This window comes from Hylobates moloch, unplaced genomic scaffold (genome assembly GCF_009828535.3).
Source record: "Hylobates moloch isolate HMO894 unplaced genomic scaffold, HMol_V3 SCAFFOLD_10, whole genome shotgun sequence".
NCBI classification, from domain to species: Eukaryota; Metazoa; Chordata; class Mammalia; order Primates; family Hylobatidae; genus Hylobates; species Hylobates moloch.
This window is the reverse complement of record NW_026652285.1, coordinates 105555435-105578271: the sequence shown is the minus strand read 5'-3', so window position 1 is coordinate 105578271 and position 22837 is coordinate 105555435. Positions and strand designations below refer to the sequence as shown.

Here is a 22837-nt window from a genome sequence, read left to right as displayed (position 1 = left end):
AGCCTGACTGGGGCTCCCCTCAGGATGCCAGTGAGCGAGGTTGCTTCTCTAGGCTTCTCTGAAGACCACCCAGAAGCCATGTCCAGAGAGAATTAGTCCCTCAGAGTCCCTGCTGCTTCCTGGGTGTGGGGGACAGACCCCCTCAGCCCTGCCTTAGAGGGCAACAGATGTCATGAGACAAGGGTAAGTGGGTAGAGAAGACACTGGGGACAGCCGATCATTCAGAGGACACGCGGCTTGATGAGGAGCAGGGGAAATAATCTGAAGGCTTTCTCGAAACTTCATGGCATTTGCTTTTATTAACCTGGCTGTTTACAGGAGCTGAAGCTCTTGGGTTTGCGGTGATGACTCTTGAACTTCTTTTTCAACGAGCCCAGCTGCTTCTGTGGGATAAACAGAATTCTGATTACTGAGCCTTTCTGATCCCATGGAGAAGGGGCCCTGGAGTGCAGGGCTCTCCCCACCCGCACAGCCTTGGAGGTGTCGGTCAAATACCAACAGAGGCTTTCTCCACTCCCGTTTCCTTAACAGCTGCAGGATTAGACCCCGCTCACCAGGGCCTTAGAGGAGCACAGTGCAATGCCACACACTCGTTAGGACCTTGACCTCTTTTGGCCTTGGTCCTGCTTATCTTCCAAAGGCGGGGAAGTCTCCACTCCTGCCCTGATGGCAAAGGCAAAGGTGGTGGCTAGTAATCAGGTCCCTGTGCCCAGGGGTAAGGACAAACACGCCACAGCTCATAGTCTGAGGTAGGAGGGTGTCCTCACAAACCAGTGGTCTTGACTGTGGTCCACAGAGCCTGGCTTCCACAAGGGGCTGGCTGGGAAGCAATGGTAGGCACTCACGGCCTTCTGCCAGCCAGCGGCCTCGGCTTCTATGGTCCATGTGTGTTGTTGGCTTGGGATTTCACTTGTGAAAAAGGTTCAGTTTTCTTTTTTTAAACAAACGGAAAACCATCACTAGGGGAAGCCACTGCCACACTAACAGAGTGGAGGTGACAGCTCACCTTCCCGCGCTTCTGGACCAGCCCTCGGTATACGGCCGTCTCTCTCCTGCCCTCATCAGTGGCCTTCTCTCTTGGGGGCTTTGCCTTCTCATCCTCTTTGTCTGTCAAAAAGTCATCAGTGCCATCCCCGTCCTCCATGCTTCCAAGGTCCTTTCTGGTGAATAGCTCAGCTGGGAGGAACACAGGGATTGGCTGACAGTTATTTTAGGCTGAGTTCGCCACCACCTTTGCAGGGGAGGCAGCACCACAGTCTGCTCCTCGCTGACAGGAGAGGGTCAGGGAGAAGCAGGGGCCGCTCCACTTACGTGGGTACAGGTCGGTCATGCTGTCATCACTTGCAGCTCCCCCCTCATCACTGGACGTGGGCTCCCAGAAGGCTTCCCGCGGGCGAGGCCCGTCACTGTCCATCTGGTCCTCCCTCCTCCTCCTCCGGTGCACCAGGCAGGCAGGCACGTACTCCACCCCTTGCTTCTGACATTCTTCATCTGGGAGATAAGCCAGCACATGCTGGGTACCTCCACACCCCCCACGGTCCTCTGGGCCACAGCTAACCTATGGGGACTGCACTCGGCCAGGGCCCCACAGCCCCACCGCCCTGGACAAAAACCAGAGCAGCTGCTGGGTGCCTCCGCTCTGTTCCTACCAGGTGTGCAGGCAGGGCGGTGGGGCAGGGCTGCAGCCAGGAGGCAAGAAGATGGTACAGGTCTACTGGGCCTTTACCACTCATCCCCGATCTAGCCAGGCCTAGGAAGCCACGGCTAGGAGGGCACTGACCAGGCCCAAGGCCAGCTGTGCCCCAGTGAGCTTGGCATGGCCTCTCAAAGGCAACTTGGGCTGGCAGTGATGCCACCCTCTCCCCAGCAGCCTGAAGTCGTCCCTCAGCACATGGGAGACCCCGTCCTGGAGGGCAGGGCTCAGTGGAGGTTGGCTGCCTGGCCTTTGCTGCCCCTTAGTGGGTGAGAAGGGAGTTGGGACAAGGCTTCCACAGAAGGACCTCACTGGAGTCACCACCATTGTCCCCTTGTATATTAGAGGGTCTGCTGGGGCTTGCCCTCCAGTCCAGCGCAGCTGCCATCATCATCCCTCATGGGCTGCATGAGCCCTGCTGGGCCCTGGCCATTGATGTGGGGCGGTCCATCTCCAGGGCTGTTTCCATCCTTGTCTCTGCCACCCACCCCCATGGCCATGCAGCAGCCTTGTCACCACCAGAACTTGAAGGCAGAGCCCCCTCACAGCCACGTTTGGACTTCTCTGGACCACTGCCTTGTAGTGACTTTGGCGCCCGAGTCCCATCTCAGCTCCATGGTTCATCATAACCACTCTTTGTGGGAACTTCGTGGCCCCCTGCACTTAGAGCCTTCCTGCCCACCCCTGAGCAGCTAACACACTGGCTGGAAAAAGTCCAAGCCTCAGGCTGGCAGCCCTCGTGCCTGCAAGGCCTCTGCAAGGTGCCCGCCTTCTACTTGAGAAACCCTGGTCCTGCCTTCTCAATCCACACTCACGCTTGGGGAGGGCTGGACTGCCTCTCCACACTCATCAGAAGCCCGTGGACGCATCTTCCCATCCGCAAACCAACCTGAATCTGTCTGCTCCAGCCTCTGTCTATTTCTCTCCTTAGCTGGACTCCAGAAAGGCCTTCTGGTGACCCAGCACCTGCCTAAGGCCGGACACTGCCCTCATGGGCTGCAGCCTACGCTCCACTCTAGCCAGGTGTCCCTGCCAAGCTTCAGGTGCCTCACCAAGGTTGCCAGGGGCCTCCATGTTATCAAGTCTATCATTTTTCTGTCCTCATCTTCCCTTCAGTACCATGGGAGGATTTCCAGCCTCTTCCTGGGGCTCAGGACCAGGCCTCTCTCTCTTCTCTAAACTCTCGCCGGGTGCTCACCCAGATCCATGGGGCAACCATCTCCTTCATCCAGCACAGGTGTCCCTGTTTCAAAAGCCCGATCCTTCCCTAATACACACCTTTCCTAATACAGCTCAAGCTTAAAACCTTCAAAGGGACTCTGAATTCTCCCCCCAAAACCCACCGTCTTTTCCTGGATGACCGCAGTCAAGGGGTCCTCCCTTCTCAACCATGCACACTGTCCATGCAGCCCCCGCCCAACCCTCTCCACACACGCACTGCAGTGCTCCTGGCCTGGCTTCTGGGCCATCCCTACTGTGCACGCTAGCCAGGCCTGTCCTTTGGAGCCTACCTCAGCCAACACATTTTTGCCTCAGACTTCCATGGACCCTGGCTTCTCCCTGGGGTGCTGTTCCCCCGGCCCCACTGCCACCACATCCCTCCAAGCCTCAGCCTCGAGCGAATCCCTCAGCGAGTCTCCACAAGCCCACCCCACATCCCTCGCCCAGTTTCCTTCACACCTCGCATCGCCACGCGCACTCACTCACTCCCGAGCCTCCTTCTGGCTCTGCGCCCGCCTGCACTAAAAGCTGTGGGGTCAGGGGCCATCATCCCTTTCTTCACTGTGCCAAAAACAGGCCTGGTGCATCAACACGGATCGCTGAAGGATGACCTGCCTTCAAGCACGCCCCATCTGGGGCAGGGCGGGCATGCACTCAGATGGCGATGCACTGATGGGGGTCCACTGGGACTTACATTTACACAGAGCTCGCTGGTACCGCCGGCCCTGGGTGTGCCTCAGCACGTGTTCTGGGCACTTGTTGATGTGCCGCAGGGTGAGTTTGCAGAACAACTGGTGCCTACAGAGCAGAGAGACCAAAGTTGTAGGGACAGTTCACAGCAAGGATTCAGACTGGTGGCTGTGTCTTGGACTCATCCCTGGACGGTCTACCGGGGACGGTCTACCATGTGGCTTGGGCATCGGGCTTTTAAAGGCTCCCGGAGCAATTCCACTCTGAAGCTGGGTGGGGAACCGCTGACCCAGGCCGACTGCAGCCTCTTAATGTTTACCCGAAAAGTACGCATGGCAGCCTCCTGACTGCTCCAGGATGAGTTCATGCAAGAGGATGGCTCCACCTGGAGCAAAGGCTCAATGAGTGGAAACATCCTATCTGTTTTGACGATTATTACCAAGCCTAGCTCCCAGCTAAATCAAAGACCCCTTCTGGGGTCAAGGGAAGAACCCAACGCTGTTCACAACCTCAGGTGACAAATCACAAGCCTCTACTCCGCTGTGAAGCAGCCACACCCCACAGGACAAACCTCAGGTGAGCAAACGAGCTCACCAAGAGGCCTCGCCGCCGGGACCGCAGGTGATTCCGGCACCCGGACGTCCACCTGGATCCCAGGGCTCCCAACTCTGAAAGAGTAGGGGCTGCAGCACTGGCGGAGTCCTCAAGAAGAGGGGACTTTGGGGTTTACCACCCAGGACCTGTCCTCAGCCGAGCCCTCCCGGGAGGCTCCCTTAGAGAGGGCTCAGGCACCGGGGGGCACCAGCGGAGGGGCTGTCCTAATTGCCCTGGGCCTCCCCGCGCCGCCGCGGACCACCTACGGGTTCTTGGTGCTGGGCACGATGTGCGGCTCGAACTCTGCAAAGTCGAAGGCCGGTGAGGCGCGGACCAGCCGCTGGTACTTTTTGCCGCGGGTGTAGACCTGGAGCTCCGGCAGGCGGCAAGGCAGCTCGTGACCCGTCAGGATGCACCTCACCTGCGGACGCGTGGGCGGGCAGGCCGTCAGGAGGGCCAGGGCTCCGCTCCCTGGTGCCCCCTCCTGCCGCGCCCCCTTCCCTATCCCCTGCCCTCCCCTCTCCCCTGCCCTCCCCTCAGCCCCTCATCCCAACTGCGCCCTTCTCCGCCACTCCGTTCCCCTCCCGCGCGGCGAACCTTGCGGGCGTCCGGCTGGAGCCGCAGGCTCGGGTGCTCGCGCAGGAAGGCCCGCACGTCGGCCGGCAACTCGCTCATGGCCGAGACGCCCGCGCAGCAGCCCGGCGGAAGCCGCTCGCAGAACGTGGAGCCGGGGGCGGGGCTCTGGGCGGGACTCGGCGGCGCCCCGGATGCAGATGCCTCCTGCGTCCCGGAAGCGCCCGCGGGGCCGGGTGCGATGGCGGCGGTGGCTGCGTTGCAGCTGGGGCTGCGGGCGGCGGGGCTGGGACGAGTGAGTGCCGGGTGCGGGGTGCTGGGCGCGGGGAGGGGTCCCGGAGCTCATCCCACCCTTTCGTGTCCGCAGGCCCCGGCCAGCGCCGCCTGGAGGAGCGTCCTCGGGGTCTCCCCGCGCCCAGGTGAGGGCTGCAGGCCGGGCTGTGATCCAGGCGCCCGGGCAGAGCCACCTGCTGTCTGCCCTGCACTTTGAAGGGGTGTCGTGGGGATTGAAATGAACCAACTGCCGGCTGAGCGGAGGCTCCCTGGGAGTGACAAGTTCCGTGTTAAAATGCTTTCAGTGGAACTGTGGTCGTGTGCCGGGCATGTAGCGAGCGCTTTGTCCTCACAACGCGAGAGGTAGCTCCTTGGTCGTTCCTCTGTTACAGAGAAGGCTCGAGAGTTACTTCCCAACGTCCCATCCAGCTAATGGGTGGCCAGCCCAGGCTGAAAGCCCAGGGCTCTGAAAGTGAAGCGCATCTAACCACCGCGGCTTACGTGTTCCTCTCAGTGTGCAGCACAGGGCTATTTTGCCGTGTGTAGAGTGCTGTGCAAGCCTGCCCCAGGCCTGCCTTTTTATTAAAAAAAAAAAAAAAAAAATAGTATCCGCAAGGTCCCTGGTGCTTTTCAGCGGATGGAACTCACTCTCTGAGAGCTTAAAGGCACCTTCTGTGTACATTCTTCCGTCTTTACATTTACGATGAGTTGTAAAAATGGAAAGCTATTAGGAGAGCTCTGTGAGCCATTACTCTTGAGTTGATATATTTTTCTACATAACACAATAACCACTAGTGCCTGACTAAGCTACTTAGTAACTGTAGCTGCTTATTTTTTATTTTTTGAGACAGTTTCGCTCTTGTTGCCCAGGCTGGAGTGCAGTGGCGCAATCTCGGCTCACAGCAACCACCTCTTCCCAGGTTCAAGCGATTCTCCTGCCTCAGCTTCCCGAGTAGTTGGGATTACAGGCTTGCACCACCACGCCGGCTAATTTTTTTGTATTTTTAGTAGAGATGGGGTTTCTCCATGTTGGTCAGGCTGGTCTCGAACTCCTGACCTCGTGATTTGCCCGCCTTGGCCTCCCAAAGTGCTGGGATTACAGGCGTGAGCCACCGTGCCCGGCCAACTAGCTGCTTGTTAAATGCATTTTGGATGGATGAATAGTGCATCTTAGTGCAGTGGAATACATCTAGATTCTTGAGTAAAAAGGCATGAGTTACCCAGGGTTGTGGTTGGTGGCCAAGCCAGCACTGAGCCCTAGATCCCACTTACTCACTTGGCAAACATACTCAGTGTGTGCCTTGTCCTGGGCACCGGGTTAGGAGCTGGGCTGGATACAGGTGCTGCTGGTTGGCTCTAGGCAGCAGGTTTTGATTGGTAGTACTGGAGTCTATCTTGGAACTGGCTGCTCCAGGTCTCTGTTCGAGGGCTTCTGGCTCCATGTCAGTGTTGTGAAACTCTCCAGGAGTGGCCTGGAGGCCAAGCAGATGTGGCAGTTCTGCAGCAGAAGCATCTGCCACAAAAGCAGAAGATGACTCCTTTCTTCAGTGGGTCCTGCTCCTCATTCCTGTGACTGCCTTTGGCTTGGGGACATGGCAGGTAAAGACCAGCATCTGGTGTGCGTAACTCTCGGTCCTTGACCTTGCTGCCATCTGCTTGGGCTTATGCTCTGTCACTGTAGGTCCAGCGTCGGAAGTGGAAGCTGAACCTGATTGCAGAGTTGGAGTCCAGAGTTCTGGCTGAGCCTGTCCCTCTGCCAGCAGAGTGAGTGTGTGGCTGCCCCCCTAGGGCCTGTTGCACTTGAGTTCAACAGCGGAGCCCTGGCTTCTGCTGCCAGCCTGCCCCTTTTGGTGGGACTTTTAGTCACTGCCTTGACCTCAGGTGGGAGCTCTCATTATCAGTCATCTGTTGGGCTTGCTGTTGACACCTGACTCCCCTTGTGAAGCTACCTGAGACCGCCTCCTGACATATGGAGGAAAGTCTTATTTTGAGTCCTGGGTGTCACCCTTTTTTCAGGTATAGTAAACTTATCCTCCACAGGGCCCAAGGCCCTGTGGCTGAGGGCAGATAATGTAGGTCTCACCATGAGGGTGGTCTTTTGAAAAAGTGCCCTAGATGATTTGTCTGCTCTCTCCCTAGAATATGCCCTACAGAGATAGGTATATTCACCCGCATTTTCCACTCAGGGTAGCAAACAGTATGCCAGATTTGGCTTGCAGATGGGGTTTTGGCCCACATATTTTTTAAAATTTCACATAAAATATTCATTGAGTCGTCGATATTTTTAGCTTCTCTTGTAAAGTTGGACTCTGGCAGTGCAGATCCACATTCCCACATGGCATCAAAGTTCCCCTTTGGAGAGCATGCCCTTTGCCTTTCTCCTTCACTTGTCTGGCCCTGGTGGGCTGTGTAGTCTGCCACCCTCAGGGGATTCGTTTTCCGGCCAAACGTTGCTCGGCCACTGTTCTTATCTCCATGCAGCCCAATGGAACTGAAAAATCTGGAGTATAGGCCAGTGAAAGTCAGGGGGTGCTTTGACCACTCCAAGGAGCTGTATATGATGCCCCGGACCATGGTGGACCCTGTCCGGGAGGCCCGGGAGGCCGGCCTCATCTCTTCCTCAACTCAGAGTGGGGCGTATGTGGTCACTCCCTTCCACTGCACGGACCTGGGGTGAGTAGGGTGTGTGGGAGCTGGCTGTCCTGGCAGAGGCAGTCAGGATATACTAATTTACATCACTATTTCCTTCACAATCCCCAACCTTGGTAAGACCCTGGGGAACCCAAGATACCCAGAAGATTCAATTCCTTGCGTAGTGTAAGTCCCCAATTGCGACATTGACTTAACCTTCTCAGCCAGCTCTTTTATGACTGGATAATTTCTGTATGTTGACCTCTGAAGGGAAAGGAGGGATTGGTGAAACGGGCCCCACCTCTGGAGAACGGTCTAGTTGCCCACACGTTAGATGATGGCGGGCTATGAGGAGGGGCCAGCAAGAGGAATTCAAGAGAAAGGACCCCAGCCCTGCCTTGAGGGAGTGGAGGCAGGGGTAGCTCCCTGGGGGGCTATTTGGGAGTTAAGAGATGGGAAGAACATTCCAGGGAAAGCAAATGACAGGTACAGGAGCACCTGTGTGATAAGGGAACTGGAGGATTCACGTACAGATGAAAATACCTGGGACTCTTGTTAACCCATGGGTTCCTGTTTTAGGGCTGGGATGGGGCCCAAATGCTCATCTCCAGCAGGCTGGGTTGCCAGGGCTGCTCCTCACGGCTGCCTTGGTTAGGAGGAGGGATTGGAGATAGCCGTTGCCATAGTTGAGGGGAGAGGTGTGGGGTCTAAACTCTGGCGTGGCAGTGTTGCTCACCAGTTGCACATTGTAGTGGGTAGACCACAAGAAGCAGAGATAGAGGGGGAAAGCCACACTGGTAAAAAGGTAATGATGGTGGCAGGGAGGCTTTTACCAACCACGAAGGGGCCTCAAGAGAGGAAGACTTTGCCTGTGTGGCACTGCCAGGGCTCCACTGAGCCAGTCCTGTTTTAAAAGCCTTCCTTGGTGCTCTAGTTGTTCCCATGGATGCCTGAGTGACCATGAGTGACTGTCTTTATTCAAAAACCCTCCCCACCTGAAGTAGCACTTTCATTACCCTAGAATCACCATCCTGGTAAATAGAGGGTTCGTTCCCAGGAAGAAAGTGAATCCTGAAACCCGGCAGAAAGGCCAGGTAAGGGACATGGACTCTTCCTACTTTAGAGAAGGCTCTGGGAGTCCACCAGGCTTCATGCAATCTCACACACCTTCCTTTATAGATTGAGGGAGAAGTGGAACTCATTGGGATGGTGAGGCTGACAGAAACCAGGCAGCCTTTTGTCCCCGAGAACAATCCAGAAAGGAACCACTGGCATTATCGAGACCTGGAAGCTATGGCCAGAATCACAGGCGCAGAGCCCATCTTCATCGACGCCAACTTCCGTATGTTGTGTCCAGCGCATCTCGGAACAAGTAGCTTTTGTGAATACTGTCCTTCCTCCTAACCCTCATTGCCCAGTCACTGCTGTGGCTTATGTTCTCGCACGTGTATACGGCGGGTGGGGGGAGGCAGCAACTCAGCAAAGAGGAACCTAGGCAAGTACTGAGCGGACAAAGGGCGGGGGTGGTCACCCAACGTAAAGGCCATATAGGACTTCCAACTGGCCACACAAAAATGACAGCCACTAGGTAGTGCAGAGGCTGGCAGGCAGTAGGGGGTGGACTTGAATCTGCTGTCTCCACAGAGAGCACAGTCCCTGGAGGACCCATTGGAGGGCAAACCAGAGTTACTCTGAGGAACGAGCATCTGCAGTACATCGTGACCTGGTGAGTCCCCAGCGGCCCTCTGGCTTCCTCCCCTTCAGCCTAGCAGCCTGCTAATGCTGGCTTGCTTTCAACCCCCAGGTATGGACTCTCTGCAGCTACATCGTATCTGTGGTTTAAGAAATTCCTACGTGGGACACCTGGTGTGTGACACATCAGCTGCTAAAGCCCTGTCCCTGAATAATGAAGTATTTCAAAAGACTGCCTTTATGCTGGATCATGTGCTATTGGTATAAAGTTCTGGCCTTGTACCTTAAATGAGCTCATGACTGGTTGATCATAAAATCCTGGCTTGGTTTCAATGCAAAGAACTCTCCCAAAACTTGACACGCAAGTTACATCTCTAGGGAACAAAATGCCTGGTTTAAGAATGTGTAAGGGTGGGAAGGGCCTGGTGCGTGGCTCACTTGAGGTCAGGAGCTCAGACCAGCCTGGCTAACATGCTGAAACCCCATCTCTACCAAATATACAAATATCAGCCAGCCACTTGGGATGCTGAGGCACCAGAATATCCTGAACCTGGGAGGCGAAGGTTGCTGTGAGATCACAACACTGCACTCCAGCCTGGGTGACAGAGTGAGGCTGTGTCTCAAAAAAAGGACACTTGCTAACCCCAAATAAGATTCAACCCAAGATACTCAACAGACACTGGCTGAAGGAAAATTTGTATTTTAATTATTTTTATGTACAGAAAACTCAACAGCATACAATTAACCCAGTTTAGTGGCAAGTTCTTTAGCCTTTGCCTTTTCGAGCTTGGCGATACGAGCCACAGACTTAGGACCCAGGACGTTGCCGCCCCAGTGACGGCGGATCTGAAAAGACAAAAAGAGGCAGTTAGCTTGGCTTATTGTTCTGAGATTTTCAAGGTTATTAGTTGCGTTATTCTGTTTGGCTGTTCCAAGCTGATCGTCAGATAGAACTTCTCATAGGTTAAGCCAGCCAGTTATTTGGGAAAAAGATTTGTGCATGACAGTATTTAGAGTAAAGCTGCCACTTACCTCATCGTATCTGTCATTGTAATTGGTCCTGATAGCTTCCACCAGCTTAGCCAAAGCGCCTTTGTCTTCCCTAAAGGCAGGAGGGAAAACAAAGGTGGGTTTTTTGCCTTAGTTTCCCTTTTAGAATGCAAAAATACCTTTTAGCTCAAGACAAGTCTTTTGCCTCAGATGCAATGTTGACCACATGGTTAATTCAGGTGAAGAAATTCTTAACCATCATTGGCAAAAGTTCAGATAAATGTATTTCTTAAACTAAAAGATTGGCCTTTAAGGCAAAAGGAAACAACTGTGAGGCATGGATTAAATGAACTGGGGGGGAAGTTTGGGGCCAGGCTGTGTACTTACGAGTTCACCTGTGTAAAGGCGACAGTGGTGCAGGTCTTCCTGTGGACTAGACGTCCCAGTCTTGCCTTCCCCTTGATAATGCAGTAAGGGACCCCCATTTTACGACACAGGGCAGGCAAGAAGACAACCAGCTGGAAGAAAGCATTAGCTGAAGACTGTATTTTGACTAAAAGCAGTAAATTTCCATTAGCTTGTAACAATTGCTCATGGATTCGCACTTCAAGGTTGAATTCAGTGAGAGATTCACATCATTGCAGGAGCCACGCATGTGTTGGATCTGTGTCAGTACTGCCCTCACCCACTTCGGTCCCATCACTGACTTGGCATTAGGTCTACTCTCTTCCTGGTACTGCCAGAACCTTGGGTTAGCAGTCAACAGGCAAACACACCTCAATGGGATCCACGTCGTGTGCAATCACCACCAGCTGAGCTTTCTTGTTCTCCACCAGCGTGGTGACGGTGTTAACGCCTAGAACACACAACCACTTTGTGAGTGAGCACTGACAGGGCCTGCTCTAGTCACAAGAAGCTGCTGGGCTCAGCTGTTGACTCAGTGTTAAAAAGCTCGGTTTTACTCTTCACAGTAATTTCGGGTGAAGAAATTTTACATCACTGCAACAGCCTGCCCGCAGTGTTCACCCTAAGGTGGGGCCTACTCACCTGCTCGAAGGACAGGTGGTCTCTTCGTGGGGACGTCCCCTTTGCCAGCAGCTTTCTTCTCCGCCCGGGCCAACAGTCTCTGCTTCTTCTCTTGCTTAGTCTCTGGTCTGTACTTGTGGGCCAGCTTAAGCAGCTGAGTAGCTGGAAAAACACTCTTCAGTTTAGGCTTGTAGTCAAGGTTCTAATCCTTGTCACTTAATACAAATGCTAGACCGCTGTTCTGCTATATGACTATAATGTAATGACAACTGCAGTTCAAGAAGCCTAAGGCCATCCACCCTCATGTTCTGGATGAAATAAGGAATCCTCCTTTCCACGCCACAGAACCTCACCTGTTTGGCGGTCCAGGGCCTGGGTGAACTGGTTAATCGCAGGAGGCACTTTCAGCCGCTTATAGAGGATGGCTCTCTGCCGCTGCAACCTGATATAGCGGGGCCATTTCACAAAGCGGGTGAGGTCTCTTTTGGGCTGAATGTCCTGTCCTGAGAAGTAAAGGGTGACATCGAGTGAGGCTGAAATTCCATGTCAAGTTCATGTCTGGGGCCACTAGGAAGGGTGTTGGTGCATCAGCGATCTTGGTGGTTTAAAATGTCATCACCATCTCTCAGATAGCAAATATTCTTTTACATCATCTGCACACAAACACCTGAGAACAGAGAGCCCGATGCTTTTCCTCCTCATCTAACAAGAAGCCAAGGTGCCACCAAGTACAGAATTGCAATCCTAGTGCCTCACTGCGACAATACTACTGTACTTGTTTCCAGATGGCCAAGCTGAATTCAAGGCCACTACCATATTGAGCTGAATGCTCACTCAGCAACTCCCAATGAAAGCAAGAAGCATGTATCATCATTGCCGCCGTCTCTAAGGGACACAAAGACTGCGACCACTTTACACCCACTAAAACCTACAAGACACAACACAACCCAATTACCACCTTCCCTTGAGAAAAACAGACCGTTTTCATTCTGCCGTTTGTTACTCACCAATGCCAAAATTCTTAGGCCTTTTCTCAAACAGGGGATTCACCACTTTCTTAGCCTCCTGCTTCTTCACGACAGCAGGGGCCGGAGCCACCTTCTTTCCCTTGGCCTTCTTTCCTTTCGGCTGGGCAGAAAGAAAACGTCAGTTAAACCGCCGCCTCCACTCGCTTCGTCGGGGGTAGGGCTCAGGCTGGCTCCTCCAAAACAAAAGACGCCGACAGTCCCTGCCTAAACTAGGCTGGCGAGCAGCGTTCTGTAGCCCCCCAGCACCACCCCTCGACAGGAGCCTCTCACATTCAGCCGCACGAGCATGCAGCCCCGGGAACCCCGAGCGGCCAGAGCAAGGCTAAGCCCGAGGCCACGCTCTCTTCGCGTCGCCCACCCAGGAGACGCCCCGGACTCATGACCCCTCTGAGTCGCGGCCCCGCAGGCTCCAGAAGCAACGGGCGGGCTCAGAACTCGTCACTCACAAGGGCCTCTGGAGCGGCCCCCAGGAAGCCTGGGAGACGCTAGGGCTCCGAGCCCCGCACCGCGGCGCTCCAGCAGCCCTGCGACACAGGGAACAACGCATTCCGCTCCCGGCCACCCGGGGCCCTAGTCCATCTCAATGTCTCCGTGCCACACCGAGTGGGGCTCTAATCCATCTCAATGTCTCCGTGCCACACCGAGTGGGGCTCTCCTAGCGCCAGGCGGAGCAGGAGGCCCTCCGAGGCCGCGCCTGGAGGAGGATGGCGGCGGATACAGCCAGAACCCGGCTACAGTACCACAGCACTAGAACTCACTCACCATCTTGGGCGGCGGGAGGAAAGAGAAAGGAAAGGGAATTGTGGGTAATATGTATGCGGCCTCGGAGATCGCGAGAGTTGATACCGGCACGGGATTTCGGATTTAAAGCAACGGCACTCCTAGAAAGCTAAAAATCGAGGCGGGGCCGAGAGGCTGCGGCGGCTGACTAGGTTTTCGGACTGCGGCGGGAGGGCCCGGCCGGGGGAGAGACGCGGGAAAGTGCGGGTCGCAGAGGCACTTGCCCACCCCACCCTAGGCCGACCGGGCGGACGCGCGTCTGGTGCGCGGGCGCTGGGGAGGGTATGAGGGTGTGGTGGGGCGTGGGGATGGAGGTGGGGTGGGTGTGTGGGCGGGAGTGGGGGTGGGTGGGTGCGTAGGCCCTGGAGTCGGAGATCCACTTTCCTGCGTGTGACTTATTTCCCCCACCCCGCCAAAAGTGGGCACAAACAATGCGAGTGCGTCCAGGAGTCCGCTCGGCCGTGCGCCAGACTCCGAACCTAGGGGGCCCCGGGCTCTCCCTGAGCACCGCGCACAAAGGCCCGGCCCCAGGTCCAACGCCGAGGCCGTCCAGTGCGGCTACAGGGCAGAGGCCGAGAGGCGCGGCGCGGAACTTGAGCCCCTTGTCCCGGCGCACCGGGGAACCATGAGGGATGTTAAGCGAGGGAGTGGAATGACCCCCCCCTTTTTTTTTCTTTTGGAGACGTAGTCTCCCCTGTCGCCCAGGCTGGAGTGCAGTGGCGCGATCTCGGCTCACTGCAACCTATGCTTCCCGGGTTCAAGCGATTCTCCTGCCTCAGCCTCCCGAGTAGCTGGGATTACAGGCGCCCGCCATCACACCCGGCTAATTTTTGTATTTTTAGTAGAGACGGGGTTTCACCATGTTGGTCAGGCTAGTCTCAAACTCCTGACCTCAGGTGATCCCTGCCTCGGCCTCCCAAAGTGCTGGGATTACAGGCGTGAGCCACCGCGCCCGGTCGGAATGACCACTTTTTAGGACCTCTTCCCTGCCGCGCAGAGACTGGAGGGAGCGGGGCCCGCAGTGCAGGGATGAGGTCTGGAGCGGGGCAGCCGGAGTGGGAGTGGAAGGAAAGCGTGGATGTAGGCGGTGCAGAGGGGTCGAATTGGAAGGAATCCTCGGATGGGAGGGCGTGGCGAGGGTGGCGGCGGGCTAAGAAGTTAAGCCAGAGGCTGGGGACGGGGAGCTGGTGTTGAGTTTGCAGGCCTCCCTGGGACATGCTGTGGGCCTGGACGTGAAGTCTGGACTGGAGCCCTGGACAGGGCTTGGAGGGCTGGCCAGGAGTTCCAGGATGAGCTTGCTCTGGCAAAGGCGGGGCCAGAGGAGAGTCCTGGCACCCCCTGCGGTGTCTGCTGATGGAATGAGTTCAGCTGTGTTTCAGTGATTGACTTTATTTGGCAGAAAGGGAATCCCCAGAAATCTGCGTGTTCTGCTAAGGTTGGGGCATAGAGGGTGGCTGGGGTAGACTCTGCCTGCACTCAGAGGTCTGTGCTGCACTCTAGGTCCCAGGTCTCCCCGCTGCGCTGCCTGAGGCTCGGCCATGGCCCAGCAGAGAGCCCTGCCCCAGAGCAAGGAGACGCTGCTGCAGTCCTACAACAAGCGGCTGAAGGACGACATTAAGTCCATCATGGACAACTTCACCGAGATCATCAAGACCGCCAAGGTGGGGGTGGGGGGGAGCAGGGTCTGGGAAGGGGTGGAGACAGGAGAGGCCAGGGGCTGAGCAGCGCCAGCGAATAGTGTTCCAGGCAGGAAGCACCCAGAGCACAGGGAGCTGGTCAGCAGATAAGCAAACCAAATAATGGCACGTCCAGCCCTTACTAACAGTGTGGATTTGGATGGAGATTTCACTTTTTAGCGCCTCAGTTTCTCCTGCATGGTGGGGTACTTGTGATGATTGGTGAGTTTACCTGTGTAAAACAGTTACCTCGGGGCCTGGCACACAGCCAATGAGCAGGAGAAAAGCAGACTGAGGGGAGAAGTGGGGGGACCCTCCAGGCAGATGGAGCGGTCAGCACTGGGGCCTGCAAGCCTGCTGTCCACTGCAGCTACAGCTGCGTCAGATTGGGCTGGATCCCTCCTGGCTGCTGCAGACCTGGCAGGCTCCATAAGCGATGATGATAAGGATGGAAGCTAGCATGTACTTAGTGCTTGCCATGTGTCAAGCCATGTTGTGAGGTTATCTGTGCCTGTTCTGCTGAATCTTCATGAGGACTCTGTGAGGTGGGCACTGTTGTCCTCTTCATTTCAGGAGGAAACCCAGGCCCAGGAGACTTAGTGACTTGCCCAAGTTCACTCAGCTCATAACTGGCTGAGCCAGGATTTGAACCCACGAAGTCTGGGTCTTAACCACTGAGGGTACCTGACACCCACCCCGAGCTGAGGCCTTGCAAGGCCTGCTGGGAAGCCCCATCCAGCCTCGCTTGGCCACCTATAAACCAGGGGTGGCAGGCCAGGCTTCTGTGAAACTGGCATGGGCTAATGGTGGTCAAGTGCGTGACACAGCCTGGCACCTGGGAAGTGATCAGGAAATGGTCGCTGAAAAAAAACTTACCTCATCCTTTCACTCATCCAACAGTTGCCAAGCGAGTGACAACGGTTCCTACCAAACGGGGATCCCACAGCCCAAAAAGACCAGGCCAAGATAAGCCCCCATCCCTGCACCTAGCACAGCAAGCAGCGTGGGTTGCCTCCATTTGTCTTGAGCAAAGGTGCATGTTGTCTCCCATGGCCAGAACAAAAGAGGGTGTAATTGAACCTTGTCAGAGGTCTGGCTGACAGAGCTTAGGTCTGTAGACGGCACCACAGACAGGTTGTGGCTAGTGTGGACATCTTGGGTAGATGACAGTTACCGTAAGCTGGGCTGGGCCGGGCCAGGGGTAGGGACGCCTTGGCTGGGTTGATTTCTAGGTTTTCTTGTTTGCCCCCAGATTGAGGACGAGACGCAGGTGTCACGGGCCACTCAGGGTGAACAGGACAATTACGAGATGCATGTGCGAGCCGCCAACATCGTGAGTGGCCAGGGTGGAGGGCACGGCCTGGGCTCCAAGAGCATCAGTCCCCTCGGGTTTCCTGGGTGGAGTGGAGGGGGCTCTGGGGCTGGTCTGCTCTTCTTCCCCCGAGGAGGAGCAGAAGGAGGCAAATGTAGAGATGCTTTGGTTTCACCACTCGGCAGCTTTAAAGAATGAGACTGTTCTCGTGTGGGGCACTTGGAGGAGGGCTGGGCAGAGAGCCGCCCATGCCCGTCCTGTAGCCGTGCAGTGGCCAGAAGGAGGGTAGCCCTTCCTGCTAACTCAGGAGTTCCTAAGGTCAGTTGTGAGTGAAAAGACAAACAGCTGAATGGAACCGTAGGCGCCTTTGGACTCCTTCGGATCACAGGAGAAACACAGCAAGCAGATAATTCCCGCAGGTGCACGTCCGGGGCTCAAAATGCATGGAAAAAGGTCCCACAGGAGCTCCGTCCAGCTGGCAGCCATGTTACTCCTACCCCGGGGCAGGAGGCAAAATGGGATCGCAGTTTTATCTGTGGGGTTTGAGTTTTTCATGAGCAGAATGTGCACCTGCATAATTGGACTGGAGGCCGGTCCTGCAGGAGTGGAAGCCAGAGGCTGACGGGGAGGGGAGGGCCTGCCCTGCAGAACTGACATCCCGGTTTTCTCACTTAATTCTCACGCATGAACCTGTGGAGGTCAGGAGTAGAGTCCCACTTTGCAGATGAGGAAGCTGAGGCTCCTAGAGAGGCCATCCCTTGCCCAAAATCAGCCACCTGTAGGCAAGGCCGCTGTCCCCCCTCACCCTGTGCCCGCCCTGGTTCTGATGGCCACAGGTCCGAGCCGGCGAGTCCCTGATGAAGCTGGTGTCTGACCTCAAGCAGTTCCTGATCCTCAATGACTTCCCCTCCGTGAACGAGGCCATCGACCAGCGCAACCAGCAGCTGCGTGCACTGCAGGAGGAGTGCGACCGGAAGCTCATCACGCTGCGAGATGAGATCTCCATTGACCTCTACGAGCTGGAGGAGGAGTATTACTCGTCCAGGTATAAATAGCGCTGGACTCCCCATGCAGAGTGGGAGCCTGCCTACCTGGGCCTGGCCAGCAGGCAAGGCTACCTTCTGCTTTTTCAAATTCTTGCTGGTCTTAGCAGTGGAGCCGTGCCTGGGTTTCAGAGCAGAGCTCCTGGCCAGAGCGTTTGACCGACAGACAATTCACAACCATATGCCAGGGCCCTGGGCCTTTCCCACAGTGCAATGTGATGAAAACCACAGGACTCAACGCCAGTCGGATAGGCCAAGTCTGGAGAAGGGAGGCGCCTGGCTGTATCCCCTGCAGGCCCTCTTCCGAGAGCCTTCCTCCTCGGGCAGTGCGTTCTTGGGCTGTGCTGCTCCTGTTAGCTTCTGAATCCATATGTAGAGATTTCAGCCAAGGCTGAGCCAGCCTCTCTTGGGCAGTCAGGTCCACACCTACGTCCAGGGCACCAGGGATGCAATTCCATGTGGATGTCACCAAACCCCAGTGTGGAGGCAGGGACAGTCATGGGAGTATGGGGGATGAAGCCCAGGTAGGGAATGGCCTTGAAAGCCGTTGGAGCTCCAATTTCTGACCCACTCAGCCTTATCCACGGTGCTGGAGCCGACCTACGTGCCAGGCCCCGTGCTGGGTCCCGGGGATGCAGAAGGGTCAAAACCCATCATCCTGACCCTTGTGGGGCCACGTAAGAAGCTGAAACCTTCAACCGTTTGAGCTGGAGGGGCCCTGAGAAATCAGAGTCCACAGATCATTTGCTTAGGGGGAAACTTAGGCTGGAGACAGGGAGGCCTTCCACTCTGCCCCATTAGCTTAGAAAATCAAGATTCAGTCCAGCAGACGCAGAGTCCATGTCCATCTTGTGCCTTCTCCTGGACAAACCTTTCCTTCCTGGTGGTGGATTTAAAATACTCCTTTCTGCCCTGTGGCCATGCTGGGAGCCACAGATGTCCAGAGCCAGCATGACCTGGGGCTTGGTTTCCCTGCCTTGGGCTCAGTGGCACTGCTCAGCTGCAGCAGTTCTAGAGTTTTCCAGGGGGTTCTGAGGGAATCTTTGGTCCCCAGTAGTCATTAACTCAGCAGACATGAGGCAGCATTTCCTCCACACTGGGGTGGCTGAGAGGGGTCCTGGGGTGTTTCAGACCCTTCTGGGCATCTCCTTCCACAGCTGTTCGGTTTGTCCGTCTCTTTGAGGCAGCCACTGTCCTTGAGGGCCCCTGGACAGAGCAGCTGTGGGCCTGTAATTCAGCCTGCCTGCCTTGCCTTGGGACAGGGAGAGAGGCAACCTGCTCACGGCCCTGCAGCAGAGCAGGGTGCAAACCCAGGACACCTGTGCCAGGCTTCCCATGCCCTCCCCCAACAGTCCCTCCGCTTCACCCAGAGGGGCTTCCAGGCCAGCCTGTGTACCCTCCCGCAGGCATCCTGTCCACACCAGCGCCCCCTGGGGGCCTCACACAGCTCCTGTGGCAGAAGCAGTTGCCCCCTCCTCTGTACATTGCCTTTAAGCAACCAGGCCTGGGCTGAGTTTCCTCTGCCCCTTCTTGCTGGTCCCCCAAAGGGCGCTCCGCTCCCTGCCCTGCCCTGCCCTGTTCCGCATGAGCTGTGCCTCTGTGCTCGCCTGCCCCCTCTCTGCTTGTTAGTTGCTCTTTCTGGCTCTGCCTCTCCTTCGCTTTCCTTGGGATGCCACTCTGTGCCCAGGACGGTTCTGAGACTGAACACTGAGGGCAGGAGCAAGGGAGGAAGCCAGGGGTGAGGCATGCCGCGGGAAAGCCAGGGCCCCTGCCTGCAGGTTAGAAAGAGGCGAGCGTGGATTGTCACAGCTGCGGGCATGGGAAGGGCTAGTTGAGCTCTTCACCTGCATCCTGGCTGCCGTGAGGATTCCCTGCGTTAGAGGTGTGGACGCCTGCTGGAGGCTGCCTGGCTACCGGGAAGTGCCAGGGCCTGTGTTCCCAACTGTTGCCCCCTTCAGGCTAAGTCTCAGGCAGGGACAGACCCAGAAAGAAGACACAGTCTCTGCCCCAAGAGAGCTCTTTGCAGTGTAGTGACACTGGGGTTTCTGCAGTCAGGGAGGAGGGAGGACTGCCAGGCTGACAGCTTTTTGCAAGAGGAGGGGGACCAGCACCAGCTGGGAGGCATAGGCTAGGACAGGCCCACGTGGAGGCTGGGCAGGAAGGGCCTGCTGAGGTCACACAGCTGTTGGCGGTTGGGCCAGGGCGGCTTCCTCCTTTAAGAATGCTAGGGTGGCTCTCACCACTGGCCCCCTCTCTCTGCCAGGCCTGCTGACTCGGGACAGATGGAGCAGGAGTGGAGAAAGGGAAAGGCAGGTCTGGGGTGTGGTTGTGTTTTCTTAACTCTGCTTCTGTCTTGCTCTCCTCTCCCCTGGCTTTCCTCTCTGCCTGCTCCTGTCTCTCCCTGGGGTTTCTGGTGGTGGAAAAGCTCAAGCCTTTGCGAAGCTAATGACCTGCCTCTGTGCGAAGCTTACGGGAGGCTGGACCTCGACACAGACTCTGCTGATGGCCTCTCGGCCCCTCTGCTGGCGTCCCCGGAGCCCAGTGCTGGCCCCCTACAGGTGGCAGCCCCTGCCCACTCCCATGCTGGTGGCCCTGGCCCCACTGAGCACGCCTGAGCCTCCGGGGCCACCCTCCGTTCTCAGGAGCAAAACCTGAGGCTGCCCTCTGGATGCCCTCACAGCCTTGCTTCTCTCAGCCTAGGTTCCCATTTGGGGACTTCAGGACCCCAGAGCCACTAGGACTTCCTTGGGGAAGCTCATTAGCCCAGGGTGGGTCCAGCCAGGACAGTAGGAAAACAGTTGTTTCCCTAGCCATTTCCGAACAGCCCATCATTCCGAGTCATCATCTCTGTTTGCTGCCTTCCTGGCCAGCCAAGTGGAAGAAAGTTTCCAAGCTAGGTCTGGCCTGTTGGGGATCTCAGCAGTGGGGCAGGAGGGTGCCTGATTTCGGGGAGTCCTGACCCGAGCCTGTTGTTAGAGTTGGGAGGGGCTCCGAGCAGTGTTGGGCAGGCTGGGTCTCCCATCCCGAGGCCAGGGTTCCTGTGCAGAGCCCCACCCACTGGTTCTTGCCCTGAGCCGCATATGTCTGTGCCATGGGCTGAGTGCCACAACAGGCCCGTGTGACAGCTGCTGCCCACGCATGTGGAAGCTAGGTGGGACTCATTCCTAATTCTGCCTTTGTAATGAGACTTGATTAAAACACCGCCACTCTTTTGCATTGCTCCTCTTTCTTCCTCATTCCTCGTGAGTCCAGGACCATCCTTGGTCTCCCAGCAGTTGTCCGAGCAGCAGCTCCTCAGCTCTGCCTGGACAGCCTGGCCCAAGGTCACTCTCTCCTCATTGGCACCTGGTAGGTCCCCAGTATTCAGTGAATGGACCTGCTGCCATCATTGCACATCCAGGCACCTGTGCCTCTGCTGGCATCTCATCCTCACTGCTACCAGAGCCAGTGTTCCTAGTGCCGGTATTTTAGAGAGGAGAGGATGTGGACTTAGAAGGGGTGAGGTGTACCCACAGCCACAGAGCTAGAAAGTGAAGTGGCAGGAATCAGAACTTGAACCTGATGGAAGTCTAGACCCAGTGTCTTTTGGTGCCAGGCTCACCTTAGAAATGCAGAAGTCACAACACTGGGCAGGAAGTGTGGGGGAGCACACCTGCCCCCTAACTCTCCCACCCCTAGTTCCTCCAGCACCATCCACTTGCTTCATCTTCTCATGGGGGAGGCCGTCATCTTTCCTGATGTATCAATTGAGGTGACAGCCCAGGATCCAGCCTTGGGGACAGGTAAGAACACAGCTGACCCATCACGACCTGAACCAGAGAACCCCACAGCCAAGCAGAAGGCACCAGACAGACAGGAGCTTGAGGCCCAATCCTGGCTGTGGACCTGGCTTCTGGGGTGGCCTAGGGAAGTTGCTTCCCCTCTGAGGGAGAATTTCCCCATTGATATGTGTGGTGATCTCTTCCCGCACTATTTTAGCTGTGGAAATGCCTTGTACTTAACCACTAAGGAAGAAAAAGATTACAACCAGATGGAAGCATATATGAAGCAAAAGCCTGGAAGGAACTGGCCAGACTTTGTGGTGGAATCCCACTTATCCTGTTCCTAAAAACCTGAGCAATAAGACCTGCCATCAGCTTCGTTTTCTGCTTGGCCAGGACCATCATTCCCATGTGAAAATCAAGTTGTTTCTCCTTCTTAAAGCCAAGCCGCTCTGCTGACCGCTTTTCCTCTCCAGCTCATGGCCCTTGGCAGCAGAGCTCCATGGGGAAGCAGCTGATAACCATTTGTAGTTCTCTACTGGGCCTACGTCAGACAGGTTTTGTCTCCATGACTCTAGCAAAACTATACGTATTAGGGTCACCAGTGGCCTCCACATTGCTAAGCCCCGGCCCATCCTCAGTCCATGTCACTCTTTTATCCCAAGCTTTTTATTTTGAGGGCAGTTGAACTCACAGAAGTACTTGTCAGTTTGCCTCTCTGAGCACATTCTCCTTCGTCCATCACCACAACCAGAATGGATGATGATTGCATATCCTCTAGTATCTAGCTGTATTCAGATTTCTTCAGTTGTTCCCCAAATAGTTTTTTTATGCCTATTTTTTTTCTTTCTAGTCCAGAGGTCTTTTATTTTTTTAACACCTATGATGCCATGAATTCATAGGGAAGAGGTTCCAGCAGCTCAAGCTCCTTCCCATTGGTTCTCACAGTGTGCTTCTCTGGGTAGAGCAGGCTGGCGCTTCAGTTGAATCCAGGTACCTTTCTCTTTGGCTTCCCTCTTTTTCTGATCATTTTCCTTCACGCGTTTCAGGAAGCTGTCTCGGCTCTTAGAGTGCTTAGTGTGCTGAATATGCACATTAATTCTCTTGGCAAGAATCTTGCCCTTACTTGTTTACAACAGTGCCAACAGCATGCTGGGGAACACTGTAGACTCTCCCAGTCTAGCCATGGTGACACTTATGGGGCATTCCTTTTTGAACAGTACACATTCCTTTGATGTCTACAATATCACCTTTCTTATCAATTCGCATATTCGTGGCCAAAGGAACAACTGCATGTTTTCTAAAAGGCCTAGAGAACATATATCGGGTGTCTCTCCTCTTTCCCTGTGTTCGTCATTTTGGCGAATTACTGGAAGACGGCAGTTCCAGCTGAAAGGCTTTTATGCCTATTTTTATTGTGTGTTGCATTTGGTTGTTATTTTGGAGTCTTAAAATCTAAAACAGGACCAGGTCAGGCCTGATGGCTCATGCTGTAATCCCAGCACTTTGAGAAGCCAAAGCGGGTGGATCACTTGTGGTCAGGAGTTTTGAGACCAGCCTGGGCAACATGCTAAAACCCCGTCTCTACTAAAAAATATAGAAATTAGCCGGGCGTGGCGGCTCATGCCTGTAATCCCAGCACTTTGGGAGGCTGAGGCGGGCAGATCACCTGAGGTCGGGATTTCAAGACCAGCCTGACCAACATGGAGAAACCCTGTCTCTACTAAAAATACAAAAATAAGCCGGGCGTGGTGGCCCATGCCTGTAATCCCAGCTACTCGGTAGGCAGAGGCAGGAGAATCGCTTGAACCCAGGAGGCGGAGGTTGCAGTGAGCCGAGATCAGGCCACTGCAC

At 55.6% G+C, this 22837-nt stretch overlaps 4 protein-coding genes and 3 non-coding genes across 14 annotated transcripts; 2 read left to right on the top strand and 5 right to left on the bottom strand.

Annotated features, from left to right (window-relative positions):
• Positions 1-280: 280 nt before the first annotated feature.
• Positions 281-4934, bottom strand: SURF2 (surfeit 2). The gene is made up of 6 exons (XM_032165553.2): positions 4796-4934; positions 4465-4619; positions 3609-3712; positions 1312-1491; positions 1007-1176; positions 281-383 (listed from the first exon to the last, which is right to left on the bottom strand). The coding sequence occupies exons 1-6, from the start codon at positions 4871-4873 to the stop codon at positions 300-302; spliced, it is 771 nt and encodes a 256-aa protein (XP_032021444.1). The 5' UTR covers positions 4874-4934; the 3' UTR covers positions 281-299.
• Positions 4935-4974: 40 nt separating this feature from the next.
• LOC116475819 (surfeit locus protein 1) lies at positions 4975-9656 on the top strand. Of its 4 annotated transcripts, XM_032165549.2 has the most exons (9): positions 4978-5066; positions 5139-5190; positions 6510-6643; positions 6726-6808; positions 7526-7717; positions 8697-8769; positions 8855-9017; positions 9320-9401; positions 9480-9656. In XM_032165549.2, exons 1-9 carry the CDS (start codon positions 5013-5015, stop codon positions 9547-9549), a joined length of 903 nt encoding a protein of 300 aa, XP_032021440.2. In that variant the 5' UTR covers positions 4978-5012; the 3' UTR covers positions 9550-9656. The 4 variants fall into 4 exon arrangements, with proteins under 4 accessions (XP_058300678.1, XP_058300677.1, XP_032021440.2 ...); XM_058444694.1 differs by having other exon boundaries at positions 4976-5190; XM_032165551.2 differs by lacking the exon at positions 4978-5066 and having other exon boundaries at positions 5152-5190; positions 6459-6643.
• Positions 9657-10051: 395 nt separating this feature from the next.
• Positions 10052-12529, bottom strand: RPL7A (ribosomal protein L7a; the record flags this gene model as incomplete). Its single annotated transcript, XM_032165543.2, has 7 exons — positions 10052-10213; positions 10400-10469; positions 10745-10875; positions 11134-11213; positions 11405-11545; positions 11737-11886; positions 12391-12529. Coding segments are annotated over 7 exons (816 nt in total), but the record flags the coding sequence as incomplete, so codon positions are not given.
• On the bottom strand, positions 10558-10625 carry LOC116476003 (small nucleolar RNA SNORD36). Its single transcript, XR_004250083.1, has one exon. It is a non-coding gene; the product is annotated as a small nucleolar RNA SNORD36 (small nucleolar RNA).
• LOC116476002 (small nucleolar RNA SNORD36) lies at positions 11289-11362 on the bottom strand. Its single transcript, XR_004250082.1, has one exon. It is a non-coding gene; the product is annotated as a small nucleolar RNA SNORD36 (small nucleolar RNA).
• LOC116476015 (small nucleolar RNA SNORD24) lies at positions 11967-12041 on the bottom strand. The gene has a single exon (XR_004250091.1). It is a non-coding gene; the product is annotated as a small nucleolar RNA SNORD24 (small nucleolar RNA).
• On the top strand, positions 12507-20427 carry MED22 (mediator complex subunit 22). Of its 5 annotated transcripts, none has more exons than XM_058444698.1 (5): positions 12507-12833; positions 14692-14852; positions 16120-16200; positions 17016-17224; positions 19648-20427. In XM_058444698.1, exons 2-5 carry the CDS (start codon positions 14730-14732, stop codon positions 19835-19837), a joined length of 603 nt encoding a protein of 200 aa, XP_058300681.1. In that variant the 5' UTR covers positions 12507-12833; positions 14692-14729; the 3' UTR covers positions 19838-20427. The 5 variants fall into 5 exon arrangements, with proteins under 5 accessions (XP_058300681.1, XP_032021438.1, XP_032021435.1 ...); XM_032165544.2 differs by lacking the exon at positions 12507-12833 and adding an exon at positions 13173-13473; XM_032165545.2 differs by lacking the exon at positions 12507-12833 and adding an exon at positions 13175-13453.
• The last annotated feature ends 2410 nt before the right edge of the window (positions 20428-22837 follow it).

Excerpts from the sequence above, each read along its gene's own strand:
- LOC116475819 (XM_058444694.1), top strand. The coding sequence starts at position 5,013 with ATGGCGGCGGTGGCTGCGTTGCAGCTGGGGCTGCGGGCGGCGGGGCTG. Across the intron at positions 7,718-8,696 it reads TTCCACTGCACGGACCTGGG|AATCACCATCCTGGTAAATA; the intron begins GTGAGTAGGGTG and ends TCATTACCCTAG. Across the intron at positions 8,770-8,854 it reads AAACCCGGCAGAAAGGCCAG|ATTGAGGGAGAAGTGGAACT; the intron begins GTAAGGGACATG and ends CTTCCTTTATAG.
- MED22 (XM_058444698.1), top strand. The coding sequence starts at position 14,730 with ATGGCCCAGCAGAGAGCCCTGCCCCAGAGCAAGGAGACGCTGCTGCAG. Across the intron at positions 14,853-16,119 it reads AGATCATCAAGACCGCCAAG|ATTGAGGACGAGACGCAGGT; the intron begins GTGGGGGTGGGG and ends GTTTGCCCCCAG. Across the intron at positions 17,225-19,647 it reads GAGGAGTATTACTCGTCCAG|CTCAAGCCTTTGCGAAGCTA; the intron begins GTATAAATAGCG and ends GTGGTGGAAAAG.
- SURF2 (XM_032165553.2), bottom strand. The coding sequence starts at position 4,873 with ATGAGCGAGTTGCCGGCCGACGTGCGGGCCTTCCTGCGCGAGCACCCG. Across the intron at positions 4,620-4,795 it reads TCCAGCCGGACGCCCGCAAG|GTGAGGTGCATCCTGACGGG; the intron begins GTTCGCCGCGCG and ends ACGCGTCCGCAG. Across the intron at positions 1,177-1,311 it reads CATGACCGACCTGTACCCAC|CTGAGCTATTCACCAGAAAG; the intron begins GTAAGTGGAGCG and ends TGTTCCTCCCAG.